Raw genomic sequence first — 19,463 nt, 5'->3', positions numbered from 1 at the left:
GAGGGCAACCAAAATGATTAGGGGTCTGGAGCATATGACCTACGAGGAGAGGCTGAGGGACTTGGGTCTGTTTAGTCTGCAGAAGCGAAGAGTGAGGGGGGACTTGATAGCAGCCTTCAACTTCCTGAAGGGAGGTTCAAAAGAGGATGGAGAGAGGCTGTTCTTAGTAGTGACAGATGGCAGAACAAGGAGCAATGGTCTCAAGTTGTGGTGGGAGAGGTCCAGATTGGATATTAGGAAAAACTATTTTACTAGGAGGGTAGTGAAGCATTGGAATGGGTTACCTAGGGAAGTAGTGGAGTCTCCATCCCTAGAGGTGTTTAAGTCTCGGCTTGACAAAGCCCTAGCCGGGTTGATTTAGATGGGATTGGTCCTGCCTAGAGCGGGGGGCTGGACTTGACGACCTTCTGAGGTCTCTTCCAGTTCTATGATAAGGGGATGGTTGGATGAAATAACATGATCGTGGTAACTAATTGACCATTCATTATCAGTTGGAAATAGGTCAATGGAGGGATGATAGGAGTTGCTATAGGGAACTTTCTGGGTGTCTGGCTGGTGAGTCTTGCCCACATGCTCAGGGTTTAGCTGATCGCCATATTTGGGGTCGGGAAGGAATTTTCCTCCAGGGTAGATTGGCAGAGGCCCTGGAGGTTTTTCGCCTTCCTCTGTAGCATTGGGCACAGATCACAGCTGAAGGACTCTCTGCATGTTGGGGCCTTCAAAGTATTTGAAGGCTTCAATATCTGAGACATAGGTGAGAGGATTATTCTAAGAGGGATGGGCGAGATTCTGTGGCCTGCACTGTGCAGGGGGTCAGACTAGATGATCATAATGGTCCCTTCTGACCTTAAAGTCTATGAGTCACTGAAGCACAGTGGGGGGCGGATGCACCCCTGACACCACCCAAATGCTCAGCTTAAAGGAATCTCTGGTCACAACTCCCTCCTTTACCCACACTCTCAGACCCCACATCCTCTCTTGCACCCCATTCCCCTACTCCAGATCTACCCTTCTCCACCCGAACTCTGTCCCATACCCCGTATCCTATCCACAGGGAAGTGCAACTCTTGACCACTTTCCAAAATCTTGGCGTGCCCTCCCCAACAAAAGTTATTGCCCACCCCTGTAGTAAGGGTATGTCTACACTACAGCACTAATTCGAACTAACTTAATTTGAATTAGTTAATTTGAACTAAGATAATTCGAATTAGTGCATCTAGACCTAAAAATTAGTTCGAATTAGCATTTTGCTAATTCGGACTAGCATGTCCACATTGAGTGGACCCTGAACCGAGGTTAAGGATGGCCGGAAGCAGTGCCGGCAGAGCATCAGATTAGGACTTAGAGCGGGGAGCTGCTGTCTCAGACTAGCCGAGGGCTGTGCTGAAAGGGTCCCAACCCCCACCCCGGACAGACAGTTCTCAGGGGTTCCCCACCTGCAAAGCAGTCCTGGCTTGGAATGCTCTGAGTGTCCACACTCGGCACATCGCAGCACTCGGCCATCAGCCCGGCTGCACTTGCCGCAGGCTGCCATCCGGGGGGATCAATCAGGGGCCTGCACGAGAGCTTCCAACCCGAGGAGCCTGCAGAGCCACCCCAGTCCTCCCCATTGGGGGCTCGTACCCCATTCCTCCCTCACCACCTTCCACTTACCCCTCCCTAGCCCCCCTTCCTGCTGTACAAAATAAGGGACACGTGTGTTCAAAAATAGAATCTCTCTTTATTGAACAAAACTGGGGGAGACTGGGAAAAGGAGGTGGGAGAGGGGAAGAGAGAGGGTAGGAGAGGGGAGGGCAACTACAACGATCATGGGTTTGGAACAGGTCCCATATGAATAGAGGCTAAAGGGACTGGGACTTCTCAGCTTAGAAAAGAGGAGACTGAGGGGGGATATGATACAGGTCTATAAAAGCATGAGTGGGGTGGAGAGGGTGCATACAGAAAAGTTCTTCATTAGTTCCCATAATAGAAGGACTAGAGGACACCAAATGAAATGAATGGGTAGCAGGCTTCAAACTAACAAAGTTCTTTTTCACAGAGCAAATAGTCAACCTGTGGAACTCCTTGCTGCAGGAGGCTGTGAAGGCTAGAACTAAGAACAGAGTTTAAAGAGAAGTGAGATCAATTCATGGAGGTTGGGTCCATGGAGTGGTATTAGCCAAGGTGTAGAAATGGTGCCCCTGGCCTCTGTTTGTGGAAGGCTGGAGATGGATGGCACGAGACAAATGGCTTGGTCATTGTCTTCGGTCCATCCCCTCCAGGGTACTTAGTGTTGGCTGCTGTTGACAGACAGGCTACTGGGCTAGATGGACTTTTGGTCTGACTCAGTACGGCCATTCTAAGCTCAGGGTTGGGGGTCTCAGTGGACCACCTTGATTTTCATGCCAACCTGCTCCTGGGTGGCCAAGCTGTCACTATCCTGCCCTAGACTTCCACTTTCCTGTGCCTAGTGCGGAGGTCGTGGATGAGGTCCACCATGTCTGCACTAGACCAGGCAGGCGCCCGCCTCTTGCAGACCTGGGCAGGCTCCCGGGAGCTGCCAGCCTGGTCCCGGGAAGAGGGGGAGGGCTGGGTGGCAGCGGGTGGCTGGCTCGAGCCGTGCCAGGTGCAGGGTCTGCGGGCTGGGTGCTGGCAGGCTTGCACCTGGCACGGGAACCGTAGCCAGCCCGTGCCCCTTTAAGGGCTCTGGGGCCAGGAGGGGGCAGAAGAGTTCCCCTGGTGGTGCCCACAGTGGCCACCAGGGAAAGCTGGGGAGGGCTAGCCTCCCACTAGTTCGAATTAAGTGGCTACACAGCCCTTAATTCGAACTAGTTAATTCGAACTAGGCATCATTCCTCGTGGAATGAGGTTTACCTAGTTTGAATTAAGCGCACCGCTAGTTCGAATTAAGTTCGAACTAGCGGTTTGCATGTGTAGCGCCTATCAAAGTTAATTTGAACTAACATCTGTTAGTTCAAATTAACTTTGTAGTGTAGACATACCCTAAGGGCTTTGCTTACCCTGATCCAGTGTTTCCCCAGCTGGGATTGGGCTGGCACTAAGGGCTCTGTCCACTTTGGTCTAAGGCAGGCATGTCCAAAGTCCGGCCCGCGGGCCAATTGCGGCCCGTGTTCCGGTTTAATACGGCCCCCCGGGTAATTTGGCAATATCTATCTTTTATGGCCCCCAACGAATCCATATGTATTGAGATGAATACATTGTAAAATCTCAGTTAATGTCAGTTGGTCTAAATCAGTTATAAATATATTTGGACACAACATGTATACTTGGTGTTCTGTTCCTGTTCATATTTTTTGAACTTAAAAGTTGACAGACAACCTTTATTACCAATAATATGTAATGTACTTTACAATGTTCCTGACATATATTTCAGCTTCCTGGATTTTTTTTTTCCATCTGGCCTTCAGATATGAAAGGCAGAGTGATTTAACACCTGTTTAGATTTGTCATCCATGTGACGAAATGAAAAGTATGCCGTTTGCAATAAACTTTGCATAAAATAGTTAATTTGCATTTAATTTTAATGGTTCAAAGAATGTCAGGCAAAATGGTCGGCCCTCACGCATGTTCACTTCATCAAATCTGGCCCTCTTTGAAAAAAGTTTGGACACCCCTGGTCTAAGGGCACTGGGCCCCATGGCTGAGATGGGGCTGGCACTGTCAGCTCAGCTTGCCCTTTCCAAGTGCTAGGCTCCACAGCTGGGATGGAGCTGGCACCAAGGTTGCCCACCTAGGATGCTGGGTTCTCTGATTCATTTCTCTGGAAAAAGAAAGGTCTGAATGGTGTTTAACTTACAAAATGTGGACCCTCGCTCTGGCCCTAGGTGGGTCAGACCAATGAACAACAGAGTACTGAATCAGAAGCCCACAGGGACAGGCACTGAATCTTCAATGAGTCTCCTCCTATTTGCTGGGTCTTGTAATTCAATGGGTTTCACCAAGGTTACAGAGCAGAGATGCAATCTAATGAAACCTACCAGACAACTCTGTCTTTGGTTTCACATTCTTGGTACTTGTGTTGGCAAAAACCTGCTTCTCCCCTGCTCATCCGTGGGCTCTGTAGGGCAAGAGCACTCTGAGATGTGAAAAGAAGCAACAGAATTGCAAAATAACCCTTTGTTTTCCCATTTTAAAGAAGCAAAGCCACAAACTCTGTTCCTTTCCCTTCAGACCTGTCCCTGATGCACACTGGAGCTATGAGACATGCATGGAACAAGATCCAATAACCTTCAAATCCCTCCAAATGATTTCACAAGCCATGTGGTGATGGGGTAGCTACCCTCCACTGGCCTAACAAGGATTAAACTGGGCTCTGGGAAACAGCTGAGACTGTGGAGCCTGCAGCTGTGGCAGGCAGCAACCAATTAAGGCCAACTGGGCAGAGGTGTAGTGAGTGTTATGCACCCAGGGGCAAAAGAAAAATTTGCACACTCCCTCCCCCCCTGCGGCATGGCCCTGAACCTGGTGTGTGCCATGTGGCATGGCCCCTACAGTTTGGGGCTGGGCTCCCACATGCACTAACCCACTGGTGGAGATGGAGAAGGGTTGGGTTTGGAGCAGAGAGGCAGGGAGGAGGCTCCAGCTGCCGTGGCAGGCACAGTAGGAGCACGTGAGCTGAGGGATGATGGGAGGAGCAGAATGGGATTAAATTGGCGCCTCCCTAGCATGGTGCCCAGGGGCAACTGACCCCTCCAGCCCCCTTGCTACGCCACTGCTCCCCTCCTGCAGAACTATCATCTTACGCATGTGCAAGATCTATGAGAGCTGTCCCATGAATCTGCAGTTAGTGTTTGTGGCACCTGCTTCTGGGTGGTGTCTCAATGCAGAACTATCATCTTACGCATGTGCAAGATCTATGAGAGCTGTCCCATGAATCTGCAGTTAGTGTTTGTGGCACCTGCTTCTGGGTGGTGTCTCAATGCTGCCACATTCACCTCCAAAGAGGGGGCTTCCCAAAGTAGATCCTTGCTGCTGACCCCCAAGGCATCCACAGGTCCAGTCTCCTTTCAATGGGCCCACTTCCCAGGGCTCATTGATCTTGGATCTGGCTTTCATCCCCTCTCCAACCTTTGCAACTGCCCAGAGGTGCTCACCTTCCGTCATATACGTTCCCACCTCATTCACCCCATAGGGACAGTCTCTGCCTCACTTGTCCTAGGGACTATTCTACCAAGACGTAACAAAGTTTCCATGTAAAAGGACTCAATACAAAGCTAAAAACTTCAATGAGAGAATGATTAATACAGAGACATGTCTACATCTGTTGCAGGGAGACACCCCTGCCTGCCTCCACCCCTCTCCCCCAAAGTCTACAGCCTCATTGCAAAGCAGGGGAGGGGAAGGAAAGAGGCTGAGGCCCATCCAACGGGACTGAAGCAGTCATGAGCAAGCCATGCCCGGGAGCCATTCTCCTGTCCATTGCTGGTGCTGTGTTGCTTCAGGAATACTGAAATGCAGTCACCTCTAGCGTGGGCTGGACAGCTGTTTAACACCTGCACAAAGTTTCAGGCAGGGGGCAGTGCGAGCTGCCTTCCTGAAGAGCCCCCATCAGAACCACTGTGCCTTCCTGGCTTAGGAAAAGAATAAACAGGAGGACTGAAAATTAACCTGCCCAGTCTCACGTCCCCTAGGCAGGGAATGAGCCATCTACAGTAGGCCCCAGCTGGAGTTTCATGTCCAGTTCTGGGCGCCACATTTCAGGAAACATGGAGAAACAGGAGAAAGTCCAGAAAAGATCAATACAAATGATGAAAGGTCTAAAGAACATGAGATATGAGGCAAGGCTGAAGGAATTGGCCTTGTTTACCTTGGAAAAGAGAAGACTGAAAAGGGACATGAGAGCAGCTTTCAAGTATCTAACGGTACGTCTACACTACAGCGCTAATTCGAACTAATTTAGTTTGAATTAGTTAATTCGAACTAAGCTAATTCGAACTAATACATCCAGACTAAAAAACTAGTTCCAATTAGCGTTTTGCTAATTTGAACTAGCATGTCCACACAGAGTGGACCCTGAACCGGGGTTAAGGATGGCTGGAAGCAGTGCCGGCAGGGCATCAGATGAGGACTTAGAGCATGGAGCTGCTGTCTCAGGCTAGCCGAGGGCTGTGCTTAAAGGGACCGGACCCCCACCCCGGACAGACAGTTCTCAGGGGTGCCCCACTTGCAAAGCAGTCCTGGCTTGGATTGCCCGGAGTACCCACACTGGGCACATCACAGCACTCGGCCATCAAACCGGCTGCACTTGCTGCAGGCTGCCATCTGGGGAGAGGGGGCAATTGGGGGGCTGCAGGAGAGGTTCCACCCCCAGAAGCCCACAGAGCCAGCCCAGTCCTCCCCATCGGGGGCTCGTACCCCATTCCTCCCTCACCTCCTTCCACTTACCCCTCCCTAGCCCCCCTTCCTGATGTAGAAAATAAAGGACAATTGTGTTCAAAAATAGAATCTCTCTTTGTTGAACAAAACTGGGGAAGACTGGGAAAAGGAGGTGGGAGAGGGGAAGAGAGAGGGTGGGAGAGGGGAGGGCAACTAAAATGATCAGGGGTTTGGAACAGGTCCCATATGAAGAGAGGCTAAAGAGACTGGGACTTTTCAGCTTAGAAAAGAGGAGATGGAGGGGGGATATGATAGAGGTCTATAAAAGCATGAGTGGTGTGGAGAAGGTGCATACAGGAAAGTTCTTCATTAGTTCCCATAATAGAAGGACTAGAGGACACCAAAGGAAAGGAATGGGTAGCAGGCTTCAAACTAATAACAGAAAGTTCTTCTTCACAAAGCAAATAGTCAACCTGTGGAACTCCTTGCTGCAGGAGGCTGTGAAGGCTAGAACTAGAACAGAGTTTAAAGAGAAGTGAGATCAATTCATGGAGGCTGGGTCCATGGAGTGGTATTAGCCAGGAGGTAGGAGTAGTGTCCCTGCCCAAAGTTTGGGGAAGGCTGGAGAGGGATGGCACGAGACAAATGGCTTGGTCACTGTCTTTGGTCCATCCCCTCCAGGGTACCTAGGGTTGGCTGCTGTCGGCAGACAGGCTACTGGGCTAGATGGACCTTTGGTCTGACCCAGTACGGCCATTCTAAGCTCAGGACTCAGGGTCGGGGTCCTTGATTTTCATGCCAACCTGCTCCTGGGTGGCCAGGCTGGCAGCTCTCCTGCCCTAGACATCCGCTTTCCTGTGCCTAGTGCGGAGGTCATGGATGAGGTCCACCATGTCTGAACTGGACCAAGCAGGTGCCCGCCTCTTGCGGTCCTGGGCAAGCTCCCGGGAGCTGCCAGCCTGGTCCCAGGAAGAGGGGGAGGGCTGGGAGGGCATCGGGTGGCTGGCTTGAGCCGTGCCAGGTGCAGGGTCTGCTGGCTGGGTACTGGCAGGCTTGCACCTGGCACGGGCACCGTAGCCAGCCCGTGCCCCTTTAAGGGCTCTGGGGCCGGGAGGGGGGCAATAGAGTTTCCCTGGTGTTGGCCAGAGTGGCCACCAGGGAAAGCTGGGGAGGGCTAGCCTCCCACTAGTTCGAATTAAGGGGCTACACAGCCCTTAATTCCAACTAGTAAATTCGAACTAGGCTTAGTCCTCGTAAAATGAGGTTTACCTAGTTCGAACTAAGCGCTCTGCTAGTTCGAATTAAGTTCGAACTAGCGGAGAGCTAGTGTAGCGCCTATCAAAGTTAATTCGAACTAACGGACGTTAGTTCGAATTAACTTTGTAGTGTAGACATACCCTAAGAGTATCATAAGAAGGAGGAAGAAAAATTGTTCTCCTTGGCCTTTGAGGATAGAATGAGAAGCAATGGGCTTAAATTGCAGCAAGGGAGGTTTATGTTGGACATTAGGAAAAACTTCCTGCCTGTCAGGGTGGTTAAACACTGGAATAAATTGCCTAGGGAGATTGCGGAATCTCCATCATTGGAGATATTTAAGACCAAGTTAGACAGACACCTGTCAGGGATGAGCTAGGGCAACTCAACTTAGGAAGCCCCAGGGGCCACACTGATACTTACAAAACATGCTGAAGGCCTCAACTTAAGTGTGGTTGCATATGCAAGCAAATATATACAAATAGCTTCTCTCACACTGACAGGCATGAATACAAAGATTAAGGCAAGACTACACAACACACAGGCCCCATTTAAGTCAGTTCTGCTGATATTAATAAAATGCAACATTTTCCTGATTTCTACCCGTGACACCACTTTTCATGAGCAATGACAGTCCAAGAATTTAACTACTAAAACGCATATCAACAGATCATTACACTGACTCCTTTTTTGTTTTGGCTCCCACTTTGGAGGCCACATGTTGATCCCCACATAAACCCAAACTGCACCGTGGGGTGCAAACAAACTGGCGATGGGCAGCATGCAGCGCACGGGCCATGTGTTGAGTAGCCCTGGGTGCTTGGTCCTGCTGTGAGGGCAAGGGACTGGACTTGATGACCTCTTGAGGTCCCTTCCAGCTCTAGTGTTACGTGACTCTATACTGCCCGCATGGAATTAGATGGGGGCTCGTGCCCCCTAGAAGGGAAGGACCCCCAGAGCCCATCCATACCTCCGTGAGCCAGCCTGTTCCCCCTGCCCTGGGACTGAACTGGAGCCAGAGCCCCCTAGAGAGGCCCTGTAGCCTTTTGAGCACCAGTGAGATTTTGGTGCTAGGGCCCTCCCTCAAGTGGATCCTTTGAACTGGGGGTCAGGCCCTGTTTTCTCCCCCACTGTGGGGTCCCAGGGGCCAGGTCCTGTGGTGCCTCTAGGTCAGTGTTTTGGCGCGAGGGGAATGAATTGGCTAGCTCCGAAGCATTCCCCCCACAGTCCTCAGCAAGCCTGGGGGCAGGGCTGAGAGAATGGGAGAAGTGGGGGCAGGAGGTGGCTTCCGGGTATCAGTCTCTGCCCTTCACTGCCATTAGTTGGGTTGCACCGTGGGCCGGCAGGCAGCTCCCAGGATTGTCTCCTTTGAGCAGGGATGGCTTGATTGCAGCATGAGCTAGACAGGGCATGGTTGCTGAAGGCCCACGCCCTGCAGTTGTTCTCCACATTAATCAGATTGCAGCAAGCCAGGTTATGCTGGTCTGTGCTGCAGTCACATCTTTGCTACCCGTGTAGACAGTCCCTGAACCACTGGAACCTGAGCTTCTAGTCCAGCCTGGTGTGTGACCTCAGGCATGTCACAGCCCCCACTGTGCCTCAGTTTCCCCAGCTGTAAAATGGGAACAATGTTGGCCTCCTTGGGAAAGCCCTCTGAGTGTTACCAATGGGCAGAGTAAGGGCTGGCAAGGACAAGTCTTGCCTTGGTCATGCGGGGCTGGTACCATTCCAGTGGGTGGATGGTGCCATCAGTTGCTTGATAGCACTTTGTGTCCGGATGAAATCAAGTGAGGCAGGCCAGTGACAGACGGGTGAGTGGCTGAAAGTCAGTGGGTAGGGAACCGGGTGCCAGGCAGCAGGTCACTGGCAAATTCAGCATACGGGGAAGGGGGCTCCCCACGCCTCCGCTCCCAGCACTTGCGGGTGAAGTTCATATATGACAAAGCTCTTTTCCCCACCAGCCAAGACATCACTTTACTCCAGGTCTTTAACACGTGCTGTCCCTTGCCACAGGTGGAATGGGGGCTGGCATTAAGAACTTTGCCTGCACTGACCTTGGGGTTCTGGGCCCCACATCAGGAATGGGGCTAGTACTAAGGGCTCTGTGTGCTTTGGCCCCAGGATACTGGGCCCCACACCTGGGATAGGGCTGGCTCTAAGGCCTCTGCCCACACTGACTCCAGGGGGCTGGGTCCCACAGCTGGAATGTGGTTGGCAATGAGGGCTCTGCCTGCCCTGCCCCCAGGGTCCCACATTTGGGATGAGGTTGCCCCCTCCCACAGAGGGAGGAACCGGTCAGGCAAGTTAATCTTACTTTTAAAAGAGGCTGCTCCTGCCGAGAGTGCGTTCTGGGCGGCAGCACGTGGTCCAGCTGCCAGCTCACTGATCTAGCAGTAAGTGAGCCTGTGCAGCGTGTGCTCGCTCCCACCCTGGCCCAGTGACACCTAGCGTGACGCCCGGGGGCAATTGCCCTCCCTTTGCTACGCCTCTGCAACTGGGGTAGTATAAAGGGCTCCTGGCGAGGCAGAAAGCACACTCTTGTGCCAGCTGTGAAGCAGGAGGGACCTAACTGCCATGGATGATACAGAGGCCTCCTGAGACAGAGCAGGCTAGGGAAGCTCTGACCCAACAAAATCCCAAGCTGATGCCTTGGCCTCAAGGCCTAAGAGTACTAGGGCTGCAGGGAAACAACCAGGATGGAACACAGCAGCAGATCCACACCCCTTGCCAATGAGTGGCCATTTCAGACTGCAGCTTGCCCCTGAGACAGGGCCAGGAGGGATGTGGGCCTGCAGTAACTCAGGGACAGATAATGGAAGGCACTCTGAGGCTGAAGAGCTGATTCCCAAGGATACCATCAGGAGGCATCATGGTGGTGAGCCATGACTTGCTACATGTGAGGGAGAATGCGGACAGTTGTGGTCCTCTCCTGATACAAAGAAACTGGAACTAAAAGAGAGAATGGGAATCTCCATCATTGGAGATATTTAAGACCAAGTTAAAGAGACAGAATTGTGGAGCAGGAAAGACCTGGCTGCCAAGGAAGCTATAGAGGGTTCCTGAGACTGAGCCTTCCCACTTCGAGGCTGCAGGGCCAAAAACATAAAATTAAATAAAATTAAATTAAATCAGATTATTCACTAGGAGGCCTGTGGTATCTTAGGGTATGTTTAGACTACATTGGCCCCTTTAAAAGAGAGTGCCTACCTCTGTTGAAAAAGCGGCTTGCTTTGTCAACAGAACTGGCTGTATTCTAGACGCTCTTTTTTGACAAAGCCTCTGTTGACAGTAACTGTCGACAAAGCCTCTGTCAACAGAAGTCTAGGCTACGTCTACATTGGCCCCTTTTCCGGAAGGGGCATGGTAATTTTTGAAATCGCAATAGGGAAATGCGCGGGGGATTTAAATATCCCCCGCGGCATTTAAATAAAAATGTCCGCCGCTTTTTTCCAGCTTTTAGAAAAGCCGGAAAAGAGCGTCTACAATGGCCCCGATCCTCCGGAAAAAGCGCCCTTTTCCGGAGGATCTTATTCCTACTTTGAATAAGGAATAATCCCCCCGCGCATTTCCCTATTGCGATTTCAAAAATTACCATGCCCCTTCCGGAAAAGGGGCCAATGTAGTCTAAACATACCCTAAGATACCACAGGCCTCCTAGTTTTTGCGAATACAGACTAACATGGCTTCCCCTCTGAGAAGAGGAAGAGGCTGCTAATGGAATTACATGAGAGGTACTAAAGGAGTTGAAAAAATAGAACAGGTGTCCAGAAGTTAGTTTTGGTGGTTGGCTTTAGCTCAAGATATGCAAATGGTAAGGGGGCAGTGTCACTTCTGTATCCAGGTCATCAGTTCTCTGGCTACACCACCCAAAATAACTGCTGGAAACAAGCAAGACTGAACTGGGGAAAGGAACTGGACCTAGGCCAGAAATTTAGTTTGTGAAGAATTATTTTTAGGGTGAGATATTACATGCAACTAATTTCTCTAGTGCTGGGATGGGGAACCTACAATCTGCAAGTCAGTTCCAGCCCCTGGCTTGCCTTGATCCAGCCCACAGTAAGGCTTGGGGATTCCTCTCTGCATCAGGGCAAGCTGGCACTGGTGCACCAGCTCCATTGTGAGTTTCTGAGCATTGGTGCTCCTATGTGGCTGGCTCTGCCTAGCAGGGGAGAAGGAAGTGGCTCCGCACGCTGCTGTTCCCCCTTCTCCCTTTTCTGGGAGAACAGCTGTGCAGGGAAGTTCTGCATTCACCTCTAAGCTCTGCTCCTACTGGCTGGGAATTGTGGCCAATGGGAGTAGCAGGGGCACAGAGCCACCCAAAGTGCCTTTAATCCTTTACCCCCTCCCACATCCCCACCCTGTTCCTGCACTCCACCCTCAACCCACTCCTGCACCCTACCTCCCACCCAGACCCTTCACCTCATCTGCAGCCCGATCTCCAGCAGCCTCCTCCTGCACAAGAAAGGGGCTAGCCTAGAGGCTACAAAATCTGCTAGCCACAGGTCCCAGAAGAATTAATCCCAGATCTGTGGAGAAGCCCTAAGCCTCTATGCACCTCTCTGCACAGCAGGGCTGTGTCTACTCTGGCCACTTATTCTGGAAAATCGGCCGCTTTTCCGGAATAACTTGCCAGCTGTCTACACTGGCCCCTTGAATTTCCGGAAAAGCACTGACGATCTATTGTAAAATCATCAGTGCTTTTCCGGAAAAACTATGCTGCTTCTGTTCGGGCAAAAGTCCTTTTCCAGAAAACTGTTCCGGAAAAGGGCCAGTGTAGACAGCACAGATTTCTTTTCCTCAAAAAAGCCCCGATCGCGAAAATGACGATCGGGGCTTTTTTGCAGAAAAGCACGTCTACATTGGTACAGATGCTTTTCCGGAAAAAGTGCTTTTCCGGAAAAGCATCCTGCCAATGTAGACGTGCTTTTTCCGGAAATACTTATAATGGAAAACTGTTCCGTTTTAAGCATTTCCGGAAAATCATGCCAGTGTAGACGTAGCCCAAGTGTATGAGGGGAAACCTGGTGCCCTTAGTTGTGAGAGTAAGGTGTCTCATTCTCAGTTGGGAGCCACATCAATGAGGAACTTTTTTTCTCATCACTTGGGGTCAGGCCAGTGGGTGTGTGTTTGTTTTTGCTTCTGACTTGTGTGTTGCTCCCAAACTCATTTTTCTAGGGGTCAGAGGCCCCTACCCAAAAAAACCTTTCCCACTCCTGCTGTAGTGTATTAAGTTTAGCTTGCATCTTCTGTTTTGCTCAGTAACCTACTTTGTTCTGTGTTATCTCTGAGGACCACTTAGTCCTACTTCTTATACTTAATAAAATCATTTTCATTTATTAATAAACCTAAGCTATGTCTACACTCGTGGCTTCTTGCATCAGAAGTATGCAAATGAGGCTAAGATTGAAATATTGCCGAGCGTCATTTGCATACCTAATGAACCTCCATTTTTGCAGAAGAGGTTCTTGTGCCAGGGGGAGCTGTCTACACTGCCCCTTCTTGCACAAAAAAACCCTCTTGCGCAATGCTGTTACGCCAATTATTTTCAGTAATAATGGCATTGCGCAAGAGGGGTTTTCTTGCGCAAGGGGCAGTGTAGACAGCTCCTTCTGGCACAAGAACCTCTTCTGCAAAAATGGTGGCTCATTAGGTATGCAAATGAGGCTTGGCGATATTCCACGCTTAGCCTTATTTGCATACTTCTGACGCAAGAAGCTGCGAGTGAAGACATAGCCCTAGGCTACGTCTACACTGGCATGATTTTCTGAAAATGCTTTCAACGGAAAAGTTTTCTGTTAAAAGCATTTTCGGAAAAGCACATCTAGATTTGCAGGATGCTTTTCCGCAAAAGCACTTTTTGCGGAAAAGCGTCCGTGGCCAATCTTGATGCGCTTTTCCGCAAAAAAGCCCCGCTCGCCATTTTCGCCATCGGGGCTTTTTTGCGGAAAACAAATCTCTGCTGTCTACATTGGCCCTTTAGCGCAAAAGTTTTTCGGAAAAAGACTTTTGCCCGAACGGGAGCAGCATAGTATTTCCGCAAAAGCACTGACAATCTTACATGAGATTGTCAGTGCTTTTGCGGAAATTCAAGCGGACAGTGTAGACAACTGGCAAGTTTTTCCACAAAAGCAGATGATTTTGCGGAAAAACTTGCCAGTCTAGACACAGCCCTAGTGTTTAAGTTTTGAATTAAGTTTAACCGGTTTAATGATTAAACGTGGGTGGGTTCCCTTGCAGGCTCAGAGCCAGCAGCCCTCCATCACGAGGCTGCTCCTTGTTCACATCCCTAGCCAAAAAGGATGATAAAATACATTCAGTGTTAATTTCATTTTTATTTGATTTCATATTAAATATCTTAAGTAGTGCACCTTCTTGATAATGCCTTGATTTAATATTCTTCTTCCATTTCTGTTTCCATCTGCCCATGGATGGAACAAATTATTGGGAAAACTGCCCCAGATCCACCCTAACCCCCTGCCCTGAGTCCCACACCATCCTTCCCTGAGCTCCCCCACATTAGGGATGTTACCGTGTAATTGAATGGTTGTGTAAGTGCACCAATTTTTTTGCTGTTACATAACTATTTGATAATCCCTGGAGGTGGGGCCAGCAGCCAGTGCACTCCCAGCCCCACTCCCAAGGAGCCCCTTGCCTCTGATACAGAGGCAACAGCACAGGGTAGCAGGCAAGGGCTGGTCCACAAAGGTTTAAAAACCATACAGAGGCAGCAATGCAGGGTGGCAGTAACCCCTGTCTGTGGGGAGCTCAAACTCCTGTGGACAAGGGCTGCTATTGCGGAGCAGTCTCTGTCTGTGGCGAGCTTGGGCCTGTTGTGGACAGAGGCTGCTTCGCAGCAGCCTTTCCTGACTCCCATCCCCTGATAGAGGCAGCAGTGCAAGATGGGGGTGGAGAGGTGTGGCACCATGGAGCCACATGCGCAGAGAGCAGGCTTAAAAGCCAGCTCCCTGAGTGTGTTGGCTTCCACCTACCCCCCCCCCCCCATGCTACTGCCTCTCTATCAGAGGTAGCAGCACAGGGATGGGGAGGTGGATCCTGGGGAACAGGCTTACCATCAGCTCCCCACGGGCACCAATTCCTGCCTCCCCTGCCTTTGCGGGGGAGGGATACATAAAGTCCACAGGATTAACCAATAAACCCAGGTTAATCATGTAGTCATCTACACACTGCCATCCCTACCACACACTAAAGATGTAAGCAAGTAATCAAGTAGACTACTCACATTTCTCTTCCCCTCCCTTCTGCCTCTATAGCAGAGTCAGCAAGGGGACAGGGAACAAGAGCCCGTGCTAAGCCAGTTCCCCCCTGCACTGTCTCAGTGGTGCCACCTGCCTCCCCTCATCCAGGCTGCTGCTCAGGCTCACCATGGGTAGAGCCTGCTCCGCATGCCACAGCGGGTGGGGGAGAGCTCCTGGACCTGTTGCGAGCTGGAACTGAGATTTCCTTCCTTATTGACCTCACAATTAGATAATTATTTGATTCCTAATATCCCTACCACTCCCACACAGGCCCATCCGCCTGCCCCGCCCCCACACAGACCTTTGAGGAGCGGTGGGCGCTGTCCGGGGTTCTCTGCTCGGTGTCCCCATCCGGCTCCCTTATTTTGAACCTCTAACCCGCACTTTTTGATCCTTTATTCATTATTTGTCCCAAGCAATCAGTTGGACATGGGTCCAGTGTCCCTCCCATAAGGCTGGGGAGGGGCTTTTAGAAGGTGGGCAGGCTCTGCCCGCCCACCATCCCATGATTTCAAATAGGCCCACACAGACCCACCCACCCCCCCCACAGACCCACTCGCCTGCCCCGCCCCCACACAGGCCCACTCGCCTGCCCCGAGGCCCCGGCGGCGCCACTTACAAACGTCCGTTATTCTCCTCCCCCCGCCGGGCCCACCACATCTGCAGGGCCGGGGTCAGAGGCCGAAGCCGCCCCGCGCGGTGCAATGTGGGAGCGGGAGCTGTCGCCGTCGCCGCGCGCGGCAGGAAGGGTCACGTGACGGGTGCGGGCTGAGGCGCCGCGTCTCCTGGTCGGACACGGGCTCAGCAGAGCGCGGTGCCGGGCTCGCGCTGCTCCCACCATGGCCGCGCCCGCAGGTGAGGCCGCCCCGGGGCTTGTGGGCCCGATCTCTCCGCGTGCTGCCGGCCGTCTCCCTACGGTCCCAGCTTTTTCCGGGATTACGCAGCGAGCACTGCCAGGCTGGGCTCCTTCCCCGGGCGCAGTGGGGCTCGGCCCCCCTCTGCCCCCTGGCAAGAGCCTCTCCTACTCCACTGTCCAAACGGGGAGGGAAGATCTGTGCCCCCGCCCTGCTCTCGTGCTGCAGGGGTGCCCCTCTCTGCGCTTGCGGGGTGCTCTGCGTGGTAAACGTCCGCCTTAGTTCTGCACCTTTCCCTGTGGTGGAGTGTTTCAGGGGTGGTGGTTTTACCAAGGGATTGGAATGGGATAATTTCACCTTCCCAGTGACTTTTAGCATGGTTCTAACATCGGGGTTCTCAAGCTGTGGATCAAGACCCCAAGAAGGTTTGTAATCCTGTTTTAATGGGGTTGCCACATTTGCAATGGATTGCCAAAACTTTTGTTGTTCACAAGTGCCACCCCCCCCCTTTCAGGCCCATCCCCACAAACAAAAGGTTGGTGCAGCTTTAATGGTGCTTTGTCAGTAGGAGGGCTCTAGGTGCAAAATTATTTTGTGTATATTCTCATATGCTGATTTTTAGGGCTAGCACTGCATAAACACAGCCTTGTTTCTAAAAGCTGGGTAGTGGGCTCAAGTTACAGGCCACCTGCCTGGGGCTGAAGCCCCTTGGCTTTGGCCCTCACCCCCCAGGGTGGTCGGGGTTGGCTGTCTCAGGCTTCTCTTCCCCCCCCTTTCTGGGATAATTTAATAATTGTTGTCAGAAGGGGGTCACAATGCAATGAAGTTTGAGAAGCCTTGCTCCCTCTCTTCCTCAGCCCTCTGATTCCTCTTGGCCAGGGAGCTGCTCCTTGTTCTCCTGATTGTTGGGTAGGAGATGATTCTAACCTTTCCTCAATCTCAAAGCTTTTGCCTTTTGTATTTCTGTTGGTGGAAGGCACTTTGAATTGTATTTGCTCCAAAGCTTGTGGTACCAGAACTTTTCCTCAAGCTGCAGCTAAGCAATAGTAGCCTAAAATAACATAATTCTCATAAATTCCTCTGCTGCCCCACAGTTTTGAATAGTAGAGCTGCCCTTCTACATCTTGTTAATCTTGCTGTGATTTCACTGGACACCGGAAAACCTTCTTCAGAAGCTGAAGGATTGGACTTCTTTTTAACACAAGGGTGAAAGGCTTCTCAAACTAATGTCCTGAGTCTATCTCCATTCCTGTACTCCATGTCTCCATTCCTCCACTCCATGTCTCTTGAGAGTGCTTCCTGCTCACCCCTGGAAAAGGGCAAAGCCTGGCAGGAGAATTTAACTGGACACTAAGGGTATGTCTAGACTATAGGCTTTTGTTGACAGAGGCTTTGTTGACAGATACTGTTGACAATGCTTCTGTCAACAAAGAGCATCTAGAGTACATCCAGTTCTGTTGACAAAGCAAGCCACTTTGTCAACATGAGAGTGTAGACGCAAAGGACAGTGTACATGCAATAATGCTTTCTGTTGACAGAATTCTGTCGACAAAAGGCATTATTCCTCGTAGAATGAGGTTTATCGCCGTTGACAAAACTGCTGAGTTCTGTTGATGTTACGTCGACAGAACTCGGCGGTAGTGTAGATGCAGGTATAGTTTTGTCGACAAAAGGCTACTTTTGTCGACAAAACCCTGTAGTCTAGACATACCCTAAAATCAGGAATCTGTCTGCACAGCAGGGCTGTGTCTAGACTGGAAAGTTTTTCCGCAAAATCATCTGCTTTTGCGGAAAAACTTGTTAGCTGTCTACATTGGCCGCTTGAATTTCCGGAAAAGCACTGACAATCTTATGTAAGATCGTCAGTGCTTTTCCGGAAATACTATAGTGCTCCCGTTCGGGCAAAAGTCTTCTTCTGAAGGACTTTTGCACAAAAGGGCCAGTGTAGACAGCACAGTAGTGTTTTCCGCAAAAAAGCGCCGATCGCGAAAACGGCGGTCGGGGCTTTTTTGCGGAAAACCGCGTCTTTTGCGGAAAAGCATCTTTTGCGGAAAAGCATCCTGCAAATCTAGATGTGCTTTTCCGAAAATGCTTTTAATGGAAAACTTTTCCGTTAAAACCATTTTCGGAAAATCATGCCAGTGTAGACGTAGCCCAGGAGTTCTTATCCCCTCACAGTGTGCTCAGGGTTTCTTAAACTGTGTTCCATGGCACACAGAATGGTCACCCTTAAAGGGGCAGGTGACCTTTTTCGGGGGGAGAGAGGGGGGCTCAACAAAAAATCCTTGGTGTTCCCCATTAAAAAAAAATTGTTTGGTGTTCCTCGGTTTTAAGAAGTTTAAGAAACGCGTGCGTACATCCTGGAGTGACTATGCAGGTATACCTGTTTCCCCTGCCAGGGCTGATACAGAAAGCTCCACTGATAAAGGCATCATGTCACAGAACAAAACACATACTGACCTTTGGGGTAACAGTGGCCTGATCCCACAGGATCTCTTATGCCTTGGTTCCACAACTGTATTGATTTCCCAGAGAGAAATGAATTGAGGAAACTCCTCTTGGTGTCTCTTGAAATGCTGTGTGGCCTAGCAATCTGACCGAGAGACTGTGCCAAAAGTCAGTGAATTCTCTTTCTGCAGAATTCACTGGGATGATAAAACGTGTATTTGTGTAAACGTGTAACCACTGAATTTTTCAGTGGATACACATTAGGTGCTTGTGGGAAGAATGGTACCACCTCTCCTTCTCCCCCCTCTGTCCCCTGCTGCTGCTTCTGTATCAGAGGCAACAGTGTGTATGTGGGGGGCGGGGGCGGAGAGGGCAGGTGGCTCCACAAGAGTAGGTACGCATGGGGAGCCAGCTTAAAAGCTGGCTCTCCATGCATACCAGTGCCTGCCTTCCCCTCCCCCCCCAATTTTGTGCTGCTGTATCTGAAACACAAACAGCAGCATGGGGGTGGGGGCAGTCAGCTTGTCGGGAGCTGGTATGGATGGGGAGTGGGCTTGAAAGCTAGCTCCATGTGTGTACCAGCTTCCATCTGCCCTCCTCCTCCTCCCTGTGCTTCTGCCTCTGTAGACTAAAAAACTGGGACTTTCAGCTCAGAAAAGACTAAGGAGGGTATGATAGAGATCTATAAATTTATGACTGGTGTGGAGAAAATGAACACAGAAAAGTAATTGTTCCCATCATATAAGAACTAGGGGTTTCCAAATGAAGTTAAAAAGTAACAGGAAAAGGAAGTATTACTTCATATAACACATTGAAACTGTGGAACTCCTTGCCAGAGGATGTTGTGAAGGCCAGGACTTTAACAGGGTTAAAAAAAGAGAGAGATTAATTCATGGAGGACAGATCCATCAATGGCTATTAGCCACGATGAGTAGGAAGGGTGTCCCTAGCTTCTGGTTGTCAGAAGCTGGAAATGGACAATCGGTGGGATCACGTGATGATTCCCTGTTCTGTTCTCTGGAGGCACCTAGCATTGGCCACTGTCGGAATACAGGATGCTGGGCTAGATGGACTTTTAGTTTGGCGCAGTATGGTCGTTCTTATGTGGAGCAGGCACCTCTGCAGGAGCTGGCACATGTGGGTTAGTGCCTTAGTGTCTTGCATACCATGGAGTTCAAAGTTCATCTGTGTTCGTAAATGAATTGTAAGTAGTATCTGCAGATCCCTAGGGTCTAGCCCATGCTAACAGAGTTACCTTGCAGAGATGCATCTTCCATACATAAGGCAGCAGTGAAATGTTCAGTTAGTGTGTCTAGCTCTGTTGGCTGGTTACTTT

General features: G+C 50.6%; 1 protein-coding gene across 4 annotated transcripts in view; it reads left to right on the top strand.

Moving 5' to 3' along the window:
* Positions 1-19,463, top strand: part of MCOLN1 (mucolipin TRP cation channel 1) — a 124,063-nt gene that overhangs the window by 83,252 nt on the left and 21,348 nt on the right. Inside the window, exon 1 of one of the 4 annotated variants that reach the window (XM_075902118.2) lies at positions 15,454-15,680. The exons of 1 other annotated variant lie outside the window; for it this stretch is intronic. In XM_075902118.2, the coding sequence (XP_075758233.2) occupies positions 15,665-15,680 (16 nt within the window). In that variant the 5' untranslated portion in view covers positions 15,454-15,664. Of the gene's footprint in view, positions 1-15,453; positions 15,681-19,463 lie in introns of those variants that run through there. 2 more of the 4 variants (XM_075902117.2, XM_075902114.2) reach the window with 2 other exon arrangements.

This window comes from Pelodiscus sinensis, chromosome 31 (genome assembly GCF_052426305.1).
Source record: "Pelodiscus sinensis isolate ZL-2025 chromosome 31, ASM5242630v1, whole genome shotgun sequence".
Taxonomy (NCBI): domain Eukaryota; kingdom Metazoa; phylum Chordata; order Testudines; family Trionychidae; genus Pelodiscus; species Pelodiscus sinensis.
Note: the sequence above shows the minus strand (reverse complement) of the source record. Positions and strands in the feature narration are given on the sequence as shown.